General features: G+C 51.0%; 1 protein-coding gene across 1 annotated transcript in view; it reads right to left on the bottom strand.

The window, feature by feature from the left end:
* Window positions 1-18,525, bottom strand: part of LOC140390325 (uncharacterized) — a 32,245-nt gene that overhangs the window by 3,278 nt on the left and 10,442 nt on the right. The window contains exons 2-4 of the mRNA XM_072475386.1: window positions 14,354-14,746; window positions 3,685-3,837; window positions 700-770 (exon numbers count right to left, since the gene is read on the bottom strand). Coding sequence (XP_072331487.1) covers window positions 700-770; window positions 3,685-3,837; window positions 14,354-14,746 — 617 coding nt within the window. The remainder of the gene's footprint in view (window positions 1-699; window positions 771-3,684; window positions 3,838-14,353; window positions 14,747-18,525) is intronic.

Raw genomic sequence — 18,525 nt, 5'->3', positions numbered from 1 at the left:
CACCTCGTCTCAAATCCACCTCCCTGCATGTTGCCCATATCCCTTTAACGCGGTTTTTAAAATCAGAAATATATCTATCTCCCTCTTGAAACCATTTAATGATTTGGACTCCACCGCACACTTGGGCAGCGAGTTCCACAAAGAAAGAGAGAGGTCTCTTTTTAAATTCATGTGTCTTTTTTCATTAACTCTGATGTGTAAAACTTTCCAACAAGCAGGTGAAAAATTGCTCCGCTTTCGATGGTCTACGCCTGTGAGAAACACTTGGAACAACACAAGACCATTCGGCCCTGAGCCTGCTCTGCTGTTCAATGAGCTCATGGCTAATCAGCTCTTCAGCTCCATTTTCTTGTCTCCATGCCTCTCTTACACTACAAAGACCTCTCCATAAAAACAGAAAACTCTGGAAAATCTCAGCAGTTGGTGGAATTTAATTTAATTGAATCATAAATTATTAAACAATGATTTGTTTTCTCTCTCAGAGAAATAGACGGTTGTGATATTAAGAAATCAACACCTTCAAGAGAAAAGTGTATCAAATTGGGACAAGTAAAACAAGTTCTCCAAAATTAATAAACTGTAATGTGTCAGGTCTAAGGTTTTTTTGTGAAAGAGCAACAATTTACAAAATTTACGTTGCCTATTTTATTTTTTGGGTTGCAAGAATCTTGAACTCACAATAACCCAGCCCCTTCTTACCTCAGTCAGGACTTGCGCCGTCCCTCCAACAGCTATTTCCGTGAGTTCTGAATCGCGTTGTCGCTGGCAACCTGAATTAAAACATTCGGACAGGAACAGGATTGCTTGTATCATGTGCGAAAGATTAAATGTAAAGCTATTTAAAACACGATGGAAAGACAGCGGAAAGAGCTTGTTACTACTTTTTATTTGGCCACCGCCAGCTCCAATTTTATATTTAGTAATTCAATTTATTTTGATTTCTTCACCATGGAGGGCAGTTCCTGAGAAAACTGACCGGTTAATAACAAACACCAAAAATCCCTAATCCTTGAGTTTACACAGACGATTAATGATTATAAATCTGTAAAATGAGACAAAGTCCAGCCAAATTGTCACAACTTCCATGAGGTTGGTAAAAATAATTTCAAATATTATGCATGCATTATCTGAACACACACAAAAATTGGTGAGAATTCAGATAACGTAAAATTAAACCCTCCTGATGGTCACTAAATATGATAAACTTTGCATTGTAGATTTGTCCTGAACTTTGTAAATATGCAAATTCATCATTCCGTAGAGTTCATGAGCAGTTATTCAAATCAATCATGCCTGCCAAGTATTCATGCAAATCAATAGTTAGCATAATGGTTTGTGCCCAGCAGTCCTTTATATCGATGGTTTGCATTATATTTGTCATTAAAAATAGTCGTTCACATCCAGTAACCGTGCAAATCAATTGTTGATGTCCTGTAGTCATGTAAATCAATGTTTCATGTCCATTCTATTAGAATGAGCTGCATGGTGGCACAGTGTTAGCACTGCCAGGGATCTGGGTTCGATTCTGGGGTGAAATTCTCCCCAAACTGCGCGATGTCCGCCGACTGGCGCCCAAAACGGCGCCAATCAGACGGGCATCGCGCCGCCCCAAAGGTGGGGAATCCTCCACGGCACAGGCCCGCCCGCGGATCGGTGGGCCCCGATCGCGGGCCAGGCCACCGTGGGGGCACCCCCCGGGGTCAGATCGCCCCGCACCCCCCCCCCCCAGGACCCCGGAGCCCGCCCACGCCGCCTTGTCCCGCCGGTAAATACCTACTTTAATTTACGCCGGCGGGACAGGCAATTTCTGGGCGGGACTTCGGCCCATCCGGGCCGGAGAATCCAGCCGGGGGCCCGCCAACCGGCGCGGCCCGATTCCCGCCCCCGCCCAATCTCCGGTACCGGAGACTTCGGCAACCGGCGGGGGCGGGATTCACGGCGGCCAACGGCCATTCTCCGACCCGCTGGGGGGTCGGAGAATGACGCCCTTGGTCTTCGACGACTACCTGTCTGGAGTTTGCACTTTCTCCCCGTGGGTTTCCTCCTGGGTGCTCCAGTTTCCTCCCACAGTCCAAAGATGTGTGGGTTAGATGGTTTGGCCATGATAAATTGCCCTTAGAAAAGGTTTGGTGGGGCTATGGGCAGAAGGTAGAGGAGTGCTCTTTCAGAAGATCAATGCAGACTCGATGGCCCAAACGGCCTCCGTCTGTACTGTCGGGATTCTATGATCAAGCAGATTAATGACTCTCCAAGACTGACAGAAAACTACCTAACAATAAGTGTTCATTAACTTAAAAGCTTCCCTGTTATTTACATAAGACTGACTCCCTCTACTGATCAACCTGTGCTACAGCCCATCGTTCTCTCAATGACAGCTCACACTGAAGCGTTTAATTGGACGATGAAATGAGACGACTGCAAACCACCGCGGCAGGTAAAGTGTAACAGATGTGCGTACACACGTTTGGTCCATGCATTCACCACCGTTCAACAACAGACCATTAGCCCAACCTTTTTCTCGAGAGGTCATTCTGGAACGGGAGCCCTCGATCCTGCCTGGAGGCACTCGGGGAATTAAATGGGATGGTGAGAAGGGGACGCAGGGGAACACAGATCTGATAATCATGGAAAGTTGGAGTGGAATATAGGAGAAGGATGTGGACAGTACAGGAATGGGGTGCCCCCCCCCCTCCCTCCACACACACCATGGACTGCCTATAGTTTCCAGTATGATAGTTTGACAATTGGCCCATTCAGTGACCTGACTCTTTGTTGTACTTTTAACTGTGAGCAATAGTGTAAAACCAGTGATCGGGGGCGAGATTCTCCGACCCCCCGCCGGGTCGGAGAATCGCCGGGGTCTGGCGTGAATCCCGCCCCCGCCGGTTGCCGAATTCTCCGGCACCGGATATTCGACGGGGGCGGGAATGCGCCGCGCCGGTTGGCGGCCCGGGCGATTCTCCAGCCCGGATAGGCCGAAGTCCCGCTGCTAGAATGCCTGTCCCGCCGGCGTAGATTAAACCACCTACCTTACCGGCGGGCTCCGGGGTCCTGGGGGGGGTGCCCCCACGGTGGCCTGGCCCGCGATCGGGGCCCACCGATCCGAGGGCGGGCCTGTGCCGTGGGGGCACTCTTTTCCTTCCGCCTTCGCCACAGTCTCCACCATGGCGGAGGCGGAAGAGACTCCCTCCACAGCGCCTGCGCGGGGATGCCGTGAGCGGCCGCTATCGCTCCCGCGCATGCGCCGCCCGGAGATGTCATTTCCGCGCCAGCTGGCGGGGCACCAAAGGCCTTTTCCACCAGCTGGCAGGGGCGGAAATTAGTCCGGCGCGGGACTAGCCCTTAAGATTGGGGCTCGGCCCCCAAAGATGCGGAGGATTCCGTATCTTTGGGGCGGCGCGATGCCCGACTGATTTGCGCCGTTTTGGGCGCTGGTCGGCGGACATCGCGCCGATACCGGAGAATTTTGCCCATGATACTAACTGCCCAGTATGTGCCCTGTAGACTTCCCTTAATATTGGACTCAATAGAAGTGAAGATTGGGCAGCTGGTCAATTCAACATTACACATCTTAGTCCCTCGCCCATAGTTCAAGCTGACCACCTGTTAAACTAGCTGAAGCCATGGTCAGGCCTTTCTCCTGGTCGCTAACAGTCATTCTCACCAGCAAGAGCAGCCACATACCTGTGTATTTCTTGGTCATCCTCAAACACAAGCAGATGAGAATAATGAGGAGACACACGGCAGCAGAGACACTGATACCGATGGATTTCTCTATATTGCCAGTTGCCCTGGTCTGCGGTGACACTGAAACACTTGGGGCAGGAGTCTCACTGTCTGGAACAAAACACTTCCATTATTAACACAATGGGAGCCAAAAAATACAGGGTTAAAGTCAGAATGGCTATTGGTCTAATAACTGGCAATGATATTATTGATAGCTAAACCCAATGAACATTGGAAAATTGTTTGTTTGAAAATGATGTAAATTAAAAAATGAAATAAAAAAGTAAATTGGACATGGGCAGTGATGAAAAATGGACAGATTTTCATCGAACACCCATTACATGGCCTGCCCTGTACTCGTGGATTCAGCTGTAACTCCTCCATCCCTTCATATTCTTTTTTATAATATGGAGAGCAGAATTTTCACAATCCTCCACATGTGGTATAACCAAGTTTCTATACAAGTTTAATGTAACTTATCTACTCTTCAATTTGATTCACTTCACTGCAGTGTTAATGTGAGCCTACTTGTGACACTAATACAGTTTATTATTATTATAAAGTTCATTAATGTCTTTCTGTGTCTAGTGTTCGCTGTATCAACTTGGAGAACAGCGGGCGGGCCAAGATCAGCCCTGATCCAATGGCGGAGCAGACGCAATGGGCTGAATGGTCTAATTCTGCTCCGAGATCGTCTGGTCGAAGAGCACAATCAGAATCAAACAGTGAGGGCAGAGAGAAACAGGCAGACAAATCAGCCTGGGCAGCTGGGTTTCCAGGAGCACTGTGAGGATAAAACACTGTCAGACAGAGGGAGAAAGTGCTGCGAGAGCTGTGAAAGGTCTGAAAGCACAGCGGGGATAAAATAAAACCGCAGAGAGAGGGAGCACTGCCACAACAGCGGGAAGTGTGTCAGCAGCGATAAAACAGCAGCACTGGAGAGAGAGAGAGAGAGAGCACTGTGAGGCCAGTGGGAGGTCAGAGAGGAGACAGTGGGAATCAGCAGAGAGAGAGAGAGAGCACTGCAGGAGGTCAGTGAGCAGACATAGAACATGCAGTGCAGAAGGAGGTCATTCGGTCCATCGGGTCTGCACCGACCCACTTAAGCCCTCACTTTCACCCTATCCCCGTAACCCATTAACCCCATCTAACCTTTTTGATCACTAAGGGCAATTTATCATGGTCAGTCCACCTAACCTGCACGTCTTTGGACTGTGGAGATGGCAGAGGGGGAGAGAGAGAGCACTGTGAGAACAGCGGGAGGTCAGAGAGGGGACAGTGGAGATGAACAGAGAGAGAGAGAGAGAGCACAGTGAGAACAGTGGGACGACACAAAGGTTGGTGGAATTGCGGATAGCGATGAGGACTGTCTGAGGATACAGCAGGATTTAGATTGTCTGGAGACTTGGGCGGAGAGATGGCAGATGGAGTTTAATCCGGACAAATGTGAGGTAATGCATTTTGGAAGGGCTAATGCAGGTAGGGAATATACAGTGAATGGTAGAACCCTCAAGAGTATTGAAAGTCAAAGAGATCTAGGAGTACAGGTCCACAGGTCATTGAAAGGGGCAACACAGGTGGAGAAGGTAGTCAAGAAGGCATACGGCATGCTTGCCTTCATTGGCCGGGGCATTGAGTATAAGAATTGGCAAGTCATGTTGCAGCTGTATAGAACCTTAGTTAGGCCACACTTGGAGTATAGTGTTCAATTCTGGTCGCCACACTACCAGAAGGATGTGGAGGCTTTAGAGAGGGTGCAGAAGAGATTTACCAGAATGTTGCCTGGTATGGAGGGCATAAGCTATGAGGAGCGATTGAATAAACTCGGTTTGTTCTCACTGGAACGAAGGAGGTTGAGGGGCGACCTGATAGAGGTATACAAAATTATGAGGGGCATAGACAGAGTGGATAGTCAGAGGCTTTTCCCCAGGGTAGAGGGATCAATTACTAGGGGGCATAGGTTTAAGGTGAGAGGGGCAAGGTTTAGAGTAGATGTACGAGGCAAGTTTTTTACGCAGAGGGTAGTGGGTGCCTGGAACTCACTACCGGAGGAGGTAGTGGAAGCAGGGACGATAGGGACATTTAAGGGGCATCTTGACAAATATATGAATAGGATGGGAATAGAAGGATACGGACCCAGGAAGTGTAGAAGATTGTAGTTTCGTCGGGCCGTATGGTCGGCACGGGCTTGGAGGGCCGAAGGGCCTGTTCCTGTGCTGTACATTTCTTTGTTCTTTGTTCTTTGTCAGAGAGGGAACAGTGGGGATCAGCAGAGAGAGAGGGAGAGAGAGCACAGTGAGAACAGTGGGAGGTCAGAGAGTGGACAGTGGGGATGAACAGAGAGAGAGAGAGAGAGAGAGAGCACAGTGAGAACAGCGGGAGGTCAGAGAGGGGACAGTGGGGGTCAGCAGAGAGAGAGAAGAGAGAGCACAGTGAGAACAGCGGGAGGTCAGAGAGGGAACAGTGGGGATGAACAGAGAGAGAGAGCACGGTGAGAACAGCGGGAGGTCAGAGAGGAGACAGTGGGGATGAACAGAGAGAGAGAGCACGGTGAGAACCGAGGGAGGTCAGAGAGGGAACAGTGGGGATGAACAGAGAGAGAGAGCACGGTGAGAACAGCGGGAGGTCAGAGAGGAGACAGTGGGATCAGCAGAGAGAGAGAACAGAGAGCACTGTGAGAACAGTGGGAGGTCAGAGAGGGGACAGTGGGGATGAACAGAGAGTGAGAGCACGGTGAGAACAGCGGGAGGTCAGAGAGGAGACAGTGGGGATCAGCAGAGAGAGAGAAGAGAGAGCACTGTGAGAACAGCGGGAGGTCAGAGAGGAGACAGTGGGGATGAACAGAGAGAAAGCACAGTGAGAACAGCGTGAGGTCAGAGAGGAGACAGTGGGGATCAGCAGAGAGAGAGAAGAGAGAGCACTGTGAGAACAGTGGGAGGTCAGAGAGTGGACAGTGGGGATGAACAGAGAGAGAGAGCACAGTGAGAACAGCGGGAGGTCAGAGAGGGGACAGTGGGGGTCAGCAGAGAGAGAGAAGAGAGAGCACAGTGAGAACAGCGGGAGGTCAGAGAGGGAACAGTGGGGATGAACAGAGAGAGAGAGCACGGTGAGAACAGCGGGAGGTCAGAGAGGAGACAGTGGGGATGAACAGAGAGAGAGAGCACGGTGAGAACAGCGGGAGGTCAGAGAGGAGACAGTGGGGATCAGCAGAGAGAGAGAAGAGAGAGCACTGTGAGAACAGCGGGAGGTCAGAGAGGAGACAGTGGGGATGAACAGAGAGAGCACAGTGAGAACAGTGGTAGGTCAGAGAGGGGACAGTGGGGATGAACAGAGAGAGAGCACAGTGAGAACAGCGTGAGGTCAGAGAGGAGACAGTGGGGATCAGCAGAGAGAGAGAAGAGAGAGCACTGTGAGAACAGTGGGAGGTCAGAGAGTGGACAGTGGGGATGAACAGAGAGAGAGAGAGAGCACAGTGAGAACAGCGGGAGGTCAGAGAGGGGACAGTGGGGGTCAGCAGAGAGAGAGAAAAGAGAGAGCACAGCGAGAACAGCGGGAGGTCAGAGAGGGAACAGTGGGGATGAACAGAGAGAGAGAGCACGGTGAGAACAGCGGGAGGTCAGAGAGGAGACAGTGGGGATCAGCAGAGAGAGAGAAGAGAGAGCACTGTGAGAACAGTGGGAGGTCAGAGAAGGGACAGTGGGGATGAACAGAGAGAGAGTACGTTGAGAACAGCGGGAGGTCAGAGAGGAGACAGTGGGGATCAGCAGAGAGAGAGAAGAGAGAGCACTGTGAGAACAGCGGGAGGTCAGAGAGGAGACAGTGGGGATGAACAGAGAGAGCACAGTGAGAACAGCGGGAGGTCAGAGAGGGAACAGTGGGAATGAACAGAGAGAGAGAGCACGGTGAGAACAGCGGGAGGTCAGAGAGGAGACAGTGGGGATCAGCAGAGAGAGAGAAGAGAGAGCACTGTGAGAACAGTGGGAGGTCAGAGAGGGGACAGTGGGGATGAACAGAGAGAGAGCACAGTGAGAACAGCGTGAGGTCAGAGAGGAGACAGTGTGGATCAGCAGAGAGAGAAGAGAGAGCACTGTGATAACAGTGGGAGGCCAGAGAGGGGACAGTGGGGATGAACAGAGAGAGAGAGAGAGAGCACAGTGAGAACAGCGGGAGGTCAGAGAGGGAACAGTGGGGATCAGCAGAGAGAGAGAGCACGGTGAGAACAGCGGGAGGTCAGAGAGGAGACAGTGGGGATGAACAGAGAGAGCACAGTGAGAACAGTGGTAGGTCAGAGAGGGGACAGTGGGGATGAACAGAGAGAGAGCACAGTGAGAACAGCGTGAGGTCAGAGAGGAGACAGTGGGGATCAGCAGAGAGAGAGAAGAGAGAGCACTGTGAGAACAGTGGGAGGTCAGAGAGTGGACAGTGGGGATGAACAGAGAGAGAGAGAGAGAGAGAGCACAGTGAGAACAGCGGGAGGTCAGAGAGGGGACAGTGGGGGTCAGCAGAGAGAGAAAAGAGAGAGCACAGCGAGAACAGCGGGAGGTCAGAGAGGGAACAGTGGGGATGAACAGAGAGAGAGAGCACGGTGAGAACAGCGGGAGGTCAGAGAGGAGACAGTGGGGATCAGCAGAGAGAGAGAGAGCACTGTGAGAACAGTGGGAGGTCAGAGAAGGGACAGTGGGGATGAACAGAGAGAGAGTACGTTGAGAACAGCGGGAGGTCAGAGAGGAGACAGTGGGGATCAGCAGAGAGAGAGAAGAGAGAGCACTGTGAGAACAGCGGGAGCTCAGAGAGGAGACAGTGGGGATGAACAGAGAGAGCACAGTGAGAACAGCGGGAGGTCAGAGAGGGAACAGTGGGAATGAACAGAGAGAGAAAGCACGGTGAGAACAGCGGGAGGTCAGAGAGGAGACAGTGGGGATCAGCAGAGAGAGAGAAGAGAGAGCACTGTGAGAACAGTGGGAGGTCAGAGAGGGGACAGTGGGGATGAACAGAGAGAGAGCACAGTGAGAACAGCGTGAGGTCAGAGAGGAAACAGTGTGGATCAGCAGAGAGAGAAGAGAGAGCACTGTGATAACAGTGGGAGGCCAGAGAGGGGACAGTGGGGATGAACAGAGAGAGAGAGAGAGAGCACAGTGAGAACAGCGGGAGGTCAGAGAGGGAACAGTGGGGATCAGCAGAGAGAGAGAGCATGGTGAGAACAGCGGGAGGTCAGAGAGGAGACAGTGGGGATGAACAGAGAGAGAGAGCACAGTGAGAACAGCGGGAGGTCAGAGAGGAGACAGTTGGGATGAACAGAGCGAGAGAGCACAGTGAGAACAGCGGGAGGTCAGAGAGGAGACAGTGGGGATGAACAGAGAGAGAGCACGGTGAGAACAGCGGGAGGTCAGAGAGGGAACAGTGGGGATGAACAGAGAGAGAGAGAGCACTGTGAGAACAGCGGGAGGTCAGAGAGGGAACAGTGGGGATGAACAGAGAGAGAGAGCACGGTGAGAACAGCGGGAGGTCAGAGAGGAGACAGTGGGGATCAGCAGAGAGAGAGAGAGATAGAGCACAGTGAGAACAACGGGTGGTCAGAGAGGAGACAGTGGGAATCAGCAGAGAGAGAGAGGAAGAGAGAGAGCATTGTGAGAACAGTGGGAGGTCAGAGAGGGGACAGTGGGGATCAGCAGAGAGAGAGCACGGTGAGAACAGCGGGAGGTCAGAGAGGAGACAGTGGGGATCAGCAGAGAGAGAGAGAGATAGAGCACAGTGAGAACAACGGGTGGTCAGAGAGGAGACAGTGGGAATCAGCAGAGAGAGAGAGGAAGAGAGAGAGCATTGTGAGAACAGTGGGAGGTCAGAGAGGGGACAGTGGGAATCAGCAGAGAGAGAGAGGGAGAGAGAGAGCACTGTGAGAACAGTGGGAGGTCAGAGAGGGGACAGTGGGGATCAGCAGAGAGTGCAATGGTCTGTGAGAAGCAGTAGGAGAGAGCAAGAGATGGGTCCACTGCGATATCAAATCAAAAATATCACTGAGCGATGTGACAGGACAGTAATTAGTTACCTGATTAATGAAAATTAAGATTTTTTTTTGTAAATTGTGCAGTGGATTAAACTCGGACTGGGAAATTATAAAGTACTGAGTTACATTGACACTTGGTGTCACTGTCCTGTTTAACAAATACCCCCTCAGGCCAAGGAGAAGGTCTGCAGGGTACAATACAGACTGAGACACTGTAGCTCAGAAGGCTGCCCAGTGGGGGGGGGGGGTGGGGGGGAGAGTGTGAGAGCTGAATAGAAATGTGGCAGTGATCTGGGAACGCGACAATTTCGGGAGCAAATAGCGACCTCTAGAGTCAAGACCGTGAACCTCAGCGGCTGTGCTGCCGACTGAGGCCAAAGAACCCCCTCCCCCCGTAAAACAAATTCAGGACAACGATTGACAAGACTGCCCATGATGCTTCGTAATGAATTGATGCAGGAAGAGAAAACAGCTCTTTTAAATTTAAAAGTGTATGTACTTGGCCAAGCTGAGAGAACAAAACAAATTCTCAAATAAAACTGGAACATGCTGGAAATACTCAACATGTCAGATAGCATCTGTGGTCAGAAATAGAGTTAACAGGGTGAAGTTTAATAGTTGTAAATTAGAATTACTATGTAAAATCGGCGTGGTGACACTGGGTCCTAACCATCAATGCCAATAATATAGAGGTTGGCCAGGTCATTTATAAAAAAAATAAATCAAAGGCGATTTCAGCTCATGAACTAATCAAAAGGCTCAGTTTATATAAAATATACAAACCGAAAATGTTGGAAAAATTCAGCAGAGTTCTGATGAGGAATCATACAAACTCGAAACAGACCAGGTAAGGAGGGCAGATTTACTTCCCGGAAGTGGCCAACTGGAGATCACTTCAGAGCGATCTCCCACCCAGCCTCACTTTTCATGCTGGCGGGACGTGTTCAGCAGCATTGCGGGAAAATCCCCGAAAATTAATCGTGTTCCGGTCTTGGTCGGCAAGTTTAAAAAAAAAATTTTGTTCTTGGGATGAGGGCGTCGCCGGCTGGGTCAGCATTTATTGTCCATCCTAATTACCTTTGAACTGAGTGGCATGCTAGGCCATTTCAGTGGGGGGCTGTTGAAAGTTAAACACATCGCTGAGTGGGTCTGGAGTCACATGTAGGCCAGACCAGGTAAGGACGGCAGATTTCCTACCTTCATAGATCATAGAATTTACAGTGCAGAAGGAGGCCATTCGGCCCATCGAGTCTGCACCGGCTCTTGGAAAGAGCACCCTACCCAAGGTCAACACCTCCACCCTATCCCCATAACCCAGTAACTCCACCCAACACTAAGGGCAATTTTGGACACTAAGGGCAATTTATCATGGCCAATCCACCTAACCTGCACCTGCACATCTTTGGACTGTGGGAGGAAACCGGAGCACACGGAGGAAACCTTGAAGGACATCGGTGAATGAGATGGGGTTTTAACGACAATCGACAATAGTTTCATGGTCTTTTAATTCCAGATTTTTATCAAATTCAAATTTCATTTTCTGCCATGGCAGGATTCGAACCTGGGACCCCACAGCATTACCGTGGATCTCTAGGTTGTTAGTCCAGTGACAATACCACTGTGCCACTGCATCCCCATGGGACACAGAGCGATCTGCAACCCTTTTAAAAAAACATCAAGCCCTTGCCAAAGGTCTGTCCCCTGCAGGCATCCCTCTGCCACTGACCTCTTCAGCAACATCCACCCTCCTGTGCCCATGCTTCCTCGACCAGCCTCAAAACCCCCACACTTTCCTGGTCCTGGATTCCTGGGACTCGGATTGTGGGGAATCGCCGCCTCAGTGCTGTTCACAGCAGCTGGAATGCTGCAAGGGACAAGGGAGCTGAGAGCCAATCTGATTGGTCAGCAGCTCTCGGAGGTGGAGTTTCCTCTTGAGTGAGGAACAGTAGTCATTGTTTAAAAGCAAAAGTAAACTAAACTAAAATAATTCACAAGGAACAAGTATCCTTAAAGGGATACTGTAACAAAAGACAAAATCGTAAAGGAAATTTATCTGATTAAAATAAAATGATCTTTTGGGGGCTGATGAAACACTCTGGCCTGATGGTACCCAGCAGTCACGGGAGGAAGGGACAGAAGTCCTGTCTTCAGCTGACTAACACTTGTTGCAACATTAAACGGCTGCAGAGCAGGCAGCAGTGGTGGGATATGGATTCTGCCAACTCCTCGGATGGCTGGAAGGGTAATCCTAAAAACCCTGGCCAGGATTTGTCATTCTTGAAAAGCGAAGGTTGATGGCTGAGCTACTCGGGGTATTTAAAATTATGAAAGGTTAAAATAGACAAAGGGAGAGTGTTCGCTCTTGTAGGGAAGCAACAGTTATAGAGGCCATCAGGAAAGACTGTCACCAAGAAATCCATTTGGGGTGTCTGAAGAAACGGCGTAAAGAGTGGTGAGAATATGGATCTTCTATCACAGAGAATGGTGGAAGCAAATAGTTCAGATGCATTTAAGAGGAAATCCGAGAAGCAGATGGTTGGTTACAATGATTGATTTCGGGCTGGATTCTCCGCTGACGGTATCCACCGTTTCGCCAGCAGCGCATTCACGCCCGCGGATTTCCCGACGGTGTGGGGGTGACCACACTGGGAAATTCCAGCGGCCGGCTGCCGGGACAGAGAATCCCGCTGCCGATGGGGGGGGGGGGGCACTGCACTAGAAAACGGGTGCCGGGGATGGAGAACCCTGCCTTTAAATGAGGAAAGATGGGAGGACACTCCAGGGGTACATAAACACCGGTGTGCACTGTGTGGGCCAAATTATGATTCACACATTTGGAAATCATACATCTAGAACAAAGAACAAAGAAATGTACAGCACAGGAACAGGCCCTGTATCACAATATCACAGTCAAAATCATTTATGCAAATTCTGAGCAGCCGTGGTCCCAGCACTGATCCTTGTTGAATACTTCTCACCTTTGATCGGTTCAGGTAACTAGATTTAGCTCCATGCTCAAATTTCTATTTTGTAGCTAACTTGCTATCCTTTCGGCTCCTTGTCCACTGGCTCCATGGACTTCCCAACCCATTGCTGTAAAAAGGTCGTTGTAAAACTCATCCCCGCTTGAGGTGGACCTTCCCAAGCCCTGCCTGGGTTTTGCAAGGGGGGAGGGAGGGGGGGGGAGAGGGGGGTGGAGGGAGTGTACTGCTTGCCCCATCTCCAGAAGAAGAAAGGTCAATCCAGAAGCAAAACTAATTCCACCCCACATAACGTGCTCCGGGTGGCTGTCATGTGGTGAGGGTCAAACTTCTGCCCCTCAATGGGAGAATTATCACAGCATTATCACAGAATTTACAGTGCAGAAGGAGGCCATTCGGCCCATCGAGTCTACACCAGCTCTTGGAAAGAGCACCCTACCCAAGGTCAACACCTCCACCCTAACCCCATAACCCAGCAACCCCACCCAACACTAAGGGCAATTTTGGACACTAAGGGCAATTTATCCACAATGCTACCGTGCTGCCCCGAAGTCTGGCCTTAGAGAGGTGCCAGCCAATCAGGTCTGATCAGAGCAACACGATGGCACTGTGGGTAGCACTGCTGCCTCACAGTATCAATCCCGGGCTCAGTTCCGGCCTTGGTTGACTGTCCTTGTGAAGTTTGCACATTTTCCTCGTGCCTGCGTGGGTTTCCTCCGGATGCTCCCGTTTCCTCCCACAGGTCAAAGATGTACAGGTTAGGTGGTGGATTGGCCATGATCAATGTACAGGGTTACGAGATTATGGAGTGCGTCTAGGTAGAGCACACTCGATCAGTTGGATGACCTCATTCTGCACTGTAGAGATTCTATGGTTTCTATAGCTTTAAGGCCAAATGGAAGGCACAATGAGGGTACAAACATGGGGGGCGGGGGGCAGAATGGTGGTGAGATGCATCTGCTGGGCACAGTGTATCCCCAATGGAGGTCCCTTCTTCATTCCCACACTTACATCTAACTGGTCTGCACACGAGAGTCCCTATTCCACTGGCCAGCCTACAATGGTGGTGGAGGTGGGCTTAGCTTCTGAGGTGCCCATGATTGGCCAGTTAAGGGTTTCAACTAAGGGCAGGCAACCAACAGTGGGTGTCCTTAGCCGCCACCCATACAGGTTTGAGGGCGAGCGGGAAGGTGGTGAGCCAGCCAGCCAACCTATTGGCGTGACCCCTTTGCCCACCAACCCGCTGCACCCGCGCTCCCGTCACTCTGCCAAGCACTCAGCCACCAGGGTTTTGAAGCGGAGTTGGAGTAAAGGGAGGGGCAGCGGGTCTGAACTCTTCTGAGAGGCTGACCTCTATCCCTAGCTGCAGCACAGGAAGCGGTGACCAGCGCTCAAGCTGCATTCGGTGACTACCGGAAGAAGAGGTGGATGAGGTGTGGTGGGGCTGGTATCAGCACAGAAGGCGTGAATTTTAAACCCCTACCCATAATTGTACCCACATCCTCTCACCTTCCCTATGAGGCTAATATCTGGTACCTTTATGAAGGCCTCAGGAAGTTCACAATGTTTGAAATAGTTAAACTCATTCTCCAGAATCCCCATCCTTAAGGAGGAGTTTAATGGACAGGTTATGAATTCTTACCTGTCTTGTTATACACGGTTAAAGTCACATTGCCTTTCCAGGTTGTACCGTCACCATCACTATAAACAGATATTCCATAGACCCCGCTGTCACTGGGCTGTAAATCCCACAGTAACAAGGATCCATTTTCTGGGTAGAGGTGAACTCGGTCCCGGTAGGAAGAAGCTGTCACCCGGTGATCTGAACAGTTATAACCGGGTCTGTCAGGGTCTGGGGAGCAGTTTGATCGGGTCAGTGTCACAAGTGGAGTGTCTCCGGGAAATAAACCCCAGTGTATGCGTAAAGTGGAGCCGGGTGTGAGTGTGGAATAGGAGACAGGGAGAAGGACAGACTGCTCCACTGTCCCCACCACTTCTCTCTGATGGACTCTCACAGTAACACAGATTCCCGAGGCTGCAACAACACAGAAACAGTAAATTAGTTTCTCGTCACATCAGACAGTGTTACCCCATCATTAAATTAAATTTCACACAAAAGAGAAATAGATACAAACTGAGGCAATCGGAAATTCAGACAGCATCTGTGGAGAGTCCGTCGCCGTTCCAGCTATTGCTGTGATATTACAGAAAGTGCAGCAATAACCAAGAGAACAAGGGAAAAGACAGGGAGAATACAATAATCCCACACAGGAAAAGGAAGCGAATGGCCTCTAAAAATCTGAGGGATGGGAACAGGAGATGGATTGATGGTCGAACTGATACAAACAGGAGGCAGGATGACAAAAATCAAAGGCATTTTCAGGAATTTGGGTTAGATCTCGGCTTTGTGTAATATTGGTAATTGAAAGTGTTAATGAGCCAAGGGGCAGTTCATTCACAGCTTGCCCGACTTAATTTATATTGACTTCAATAAATAAAGGGAGTTGCAAACTCGCACCCCATGGCACAAAGCCAAGGGGCAGGTTCTCCAACGGCTAACACTGAAATCGGGAAGGCGCTTGGGCTGAGAATCGCCGCACCACGCCGCCACGCCGCTGGCACACGATTCTCTGAGGAGCGGAGAATCGACGCCATTTGCGCCGACGCGTTAGGCGCGGCGTCGGTCGCGAGCCGCTATCCGCGGCCGGGCCCCCGATTCTCCGGCCTTGATGGGCCGAGCGGCCACGCGGAAACGGCAGAGTCCCGCCGGCGCCGTTCACACCTGGTCGCAGCCGGCGGGAACTCTGCGCGTAGGGTCGGGTGGCGGCCTGTGGGGGGGAGGGGGGCTCCTTCACCGGGTGGGGGGGGGGGGGAAGCCTCCGATGGGGTCTGGCCCGCGATCGGGGCCCACCGATCGGCGGGCCGGCCTCTCCAGCCCCGGCCCTATTTTGCCACGCGGCCGGCCCCTGAACCCCTGGGCCATGTTGCGTCGGGGCCGGCGCGTTGAGGAAGTCCCCCCGCGCATGCGCGGGTTGGCACGGCGCCCAGTTCGTGCCGGGAAGGGAGGCTGGAGCGGTGCGAACCTCTCCAGCACCGCGCTGGCCCCCGGGTAGTGCCCCGCGCACGTTACGCGCCGCCGTGAAACCCGACGGCGTTCAGGACGGCGCGAACACTCTGCCTCCATTTCGGAGAATCCCGCCCAATGTTTTCCTGCAGATTAACATTTTGTTTGCCATGGTCAGTTCCTCTAAACAGCAGCACCGACGGTATCATGTTGCTGAACGATGTTGAAAATAAGTGATCATTTATTACATTTTAAACATTTAAGTTGGAATGTATTGGAACTATTTTGGTTATGATTTGCACTAAGAAACTTTCTGGATGATTCACACATTAATAATGGTGTCGGTTTTTTTGCACGCTGATTTTTTTCAGTAATTCTGGCCCGTTATCCTTTGACTTCTTTTCTATTTTTGTCACATTGACGCAAACCCTTTACTTCTCTAATAGAGGCTGAATACAGAGTGTTCCAGATGTTTGCTAACCGCTGCTTGCAAACACACTTCCTGATTTCGCTTCCCAATGGTCCAGCTCTTCTTTGCAATTTGTGCTCCTTGTTCTGAATTCCTGCCCCAGAGGGAATAGTTTCTCCACCAATCCCTTCACCATTTTAAACTCCTCAATTGGAACACCCCTCATTTAAATAAAAGCCCAAAATATTGCAGATGGTGGACATCTAAAATAAAAATACAAAAGTTGTTGGAAATATCCAGCAGGGTCTAGCAGCATTTGTGGGGAGGGAGGTCAGAGTTAACATTTCTAGCTGATCTGGCTCTTCAGTTCCAAAGTAGAATCATATTCAACTCAAAATTGACTCCTCTGACAATCTCAGGACTTTCCAACTCCCATTAGTTTGAAGTCACAAAACACCGACGTGCCATCAAAGAGCAAGGCCGTGAGAATTTACACTTTTGTACCTTTATTTCCTTTTTGTGCCAACCCAGAAATACATTTGTCTGCAAAAAACAACAACAATAACTTGGCGGCACAGTGGTTAGCACTGTATGCCTCACAGCGCCAGGGACTCGGGTTCAATTCCGGCCTTGAGTCACTGTCTGTGCGGAGTTTGTACGTTCTCCCTGTAACTGTGTGACTTTCCTGCGGGTGCTCCGGTTTCCTCCCACAGTCCAAGGACTGTGCAGGTTAGGTGGGGTTATGGGGATAGGGCAGGGGAGTTGGCCTAGGTAGGGTGCTCTACTGGAGGGTCGCTGCAGAATTGATGTTACTAATGGCACTGTAGGAATTCTACGATATTCTACGAGCACAGTTCAAAAATTGTAACAGCAGCAAACACCACGATTAAATTTGTCCACAAGCTAGAATTTGCATTTGTATAATGCCTTAGACAACATCAAGGTCTTTGAAAGTCCTTTAACGCCGAGATGAAGCAGGTTCTGGTCACTATTGTCATGTAGGAAATACAACAAAGAATTAACGTACGGTGAGCTCCCACAAATAGTAATATTATAATGTCCAAATACTGTTGGTTGAGAGATAATGATTGGGAAGGGTCCCAGGGATATCTCCCCTTCAATTTATCCCGTTGGACTCCAATGGTCTACCACCATTAGCTTGAGGTCACCAAAAACTCTGCTGCCCTTGTCTTAACTCCCAGAAAGTCCCATTCCCCTATTACCCCTGATTCACTGATTTACATTGGTTCCCAGTAAGGAGATTTTAAGACTTTAATCTTTACTTTCAAATTCGTCCATGGCTTAATCTCCTCCAGCTCCAGTGTGAGATATGTGTGCTCATCTAATTCTGGTCTCTTGTGTATTCTCAATTACAATGGCTCTGCCATCTTCAGCCAACTTGTTCCCAAGCTTTGGAATTCCTTCTGTAACTCACTTTCCTCCTTGAAGATAGTTTTTATGCTATTCCTATTTGATCAAGCTTTTGGTCATCTAACCTAACATCTCCTTATGTGGTTCTGTGTCGTATTTTATTTTATGATGCTTCTTTGGGTCGATTCATTATGTTAAAGGTGCTATATAAATATAAAGGGCGCAATTCTCCCATCGGGAGTCTAAGTGCCGATGCCGGAGTGAAAACCGGCGAGTTTGACTCCGGCGTCGGAGCCCGCTCCCAACCCCCTATTCTCCCGCCCCCGGGGGGCTAGGGGCAGCGTCGCGTCATTACGGGCCTTGGCGCCGTGTAAAAGCGGCGCCGCATTAATGACGCGGCTGGCGGCGCTTAAATGATGTCACCCGCGCATGTGTGGATTGGGTGGCGCCAACCCGCGCATGCACGGTTGCCGTCCTCCCCGAGGCCGCCCCGCAAGAAGATGTCGGATGGATCTTGTGGGGCGGTGGCGGGAAGGAGGTCCTCCTTCAGAGAGGCGGGACCTCCGATCGGTGGGCACCGATCGTGGGCCAGACCCCATTTGAGGCCTCCCCCGGTGCAGGAACCCCCCTCCCCCCCCAGCACAGGTCGCCCCCCCCCCCAGCGTTCCCGCGCTGTTCCCGCCGGCAGTGACCAGGGGCGTCATTCTCCGACCCCCCGCCGGGTCGGAGAATGGCCGTTGGCCGCCGTGAATCCCGCCCCCGCCGAAGTCTCCGCTCCCGGAGATTGGGCGGGGGCGGGAATCCGGCCGCGCCGGTTGGCGGGACCCCCCCCCACTGGATTCTCCGGCCCGGATGGGCCGAAGTCCCGCCCAGGAATTGCCTGTCCCGCCGGCGTAAATTAAACCTGGTATTTACCGGCGGGACCAGGCGGCGTGGGCGGGCTCCGGGGTCCTGGGGGGGGCGCGGGACA

Source organism: Scyliorhinus torazame, chromosome 14, assembly GCF_047496885.1.
Source record: "Scyliorhinus torazame isolate Kashiwa2021f chromosome 14, sScyTor2.1, whole genome shotgun sequence".
NCBI classification, from domain to species: Eukaryota; Metazoa; Chordata; class Chondrichthyes; order Carcharhiniformes; family Scyliorhinidae; genus Scyliorhinus; species Scyliorhinus torazame.
This window is presented reverse-complemented; position numbering and strand designations above follow the sequence as displayed.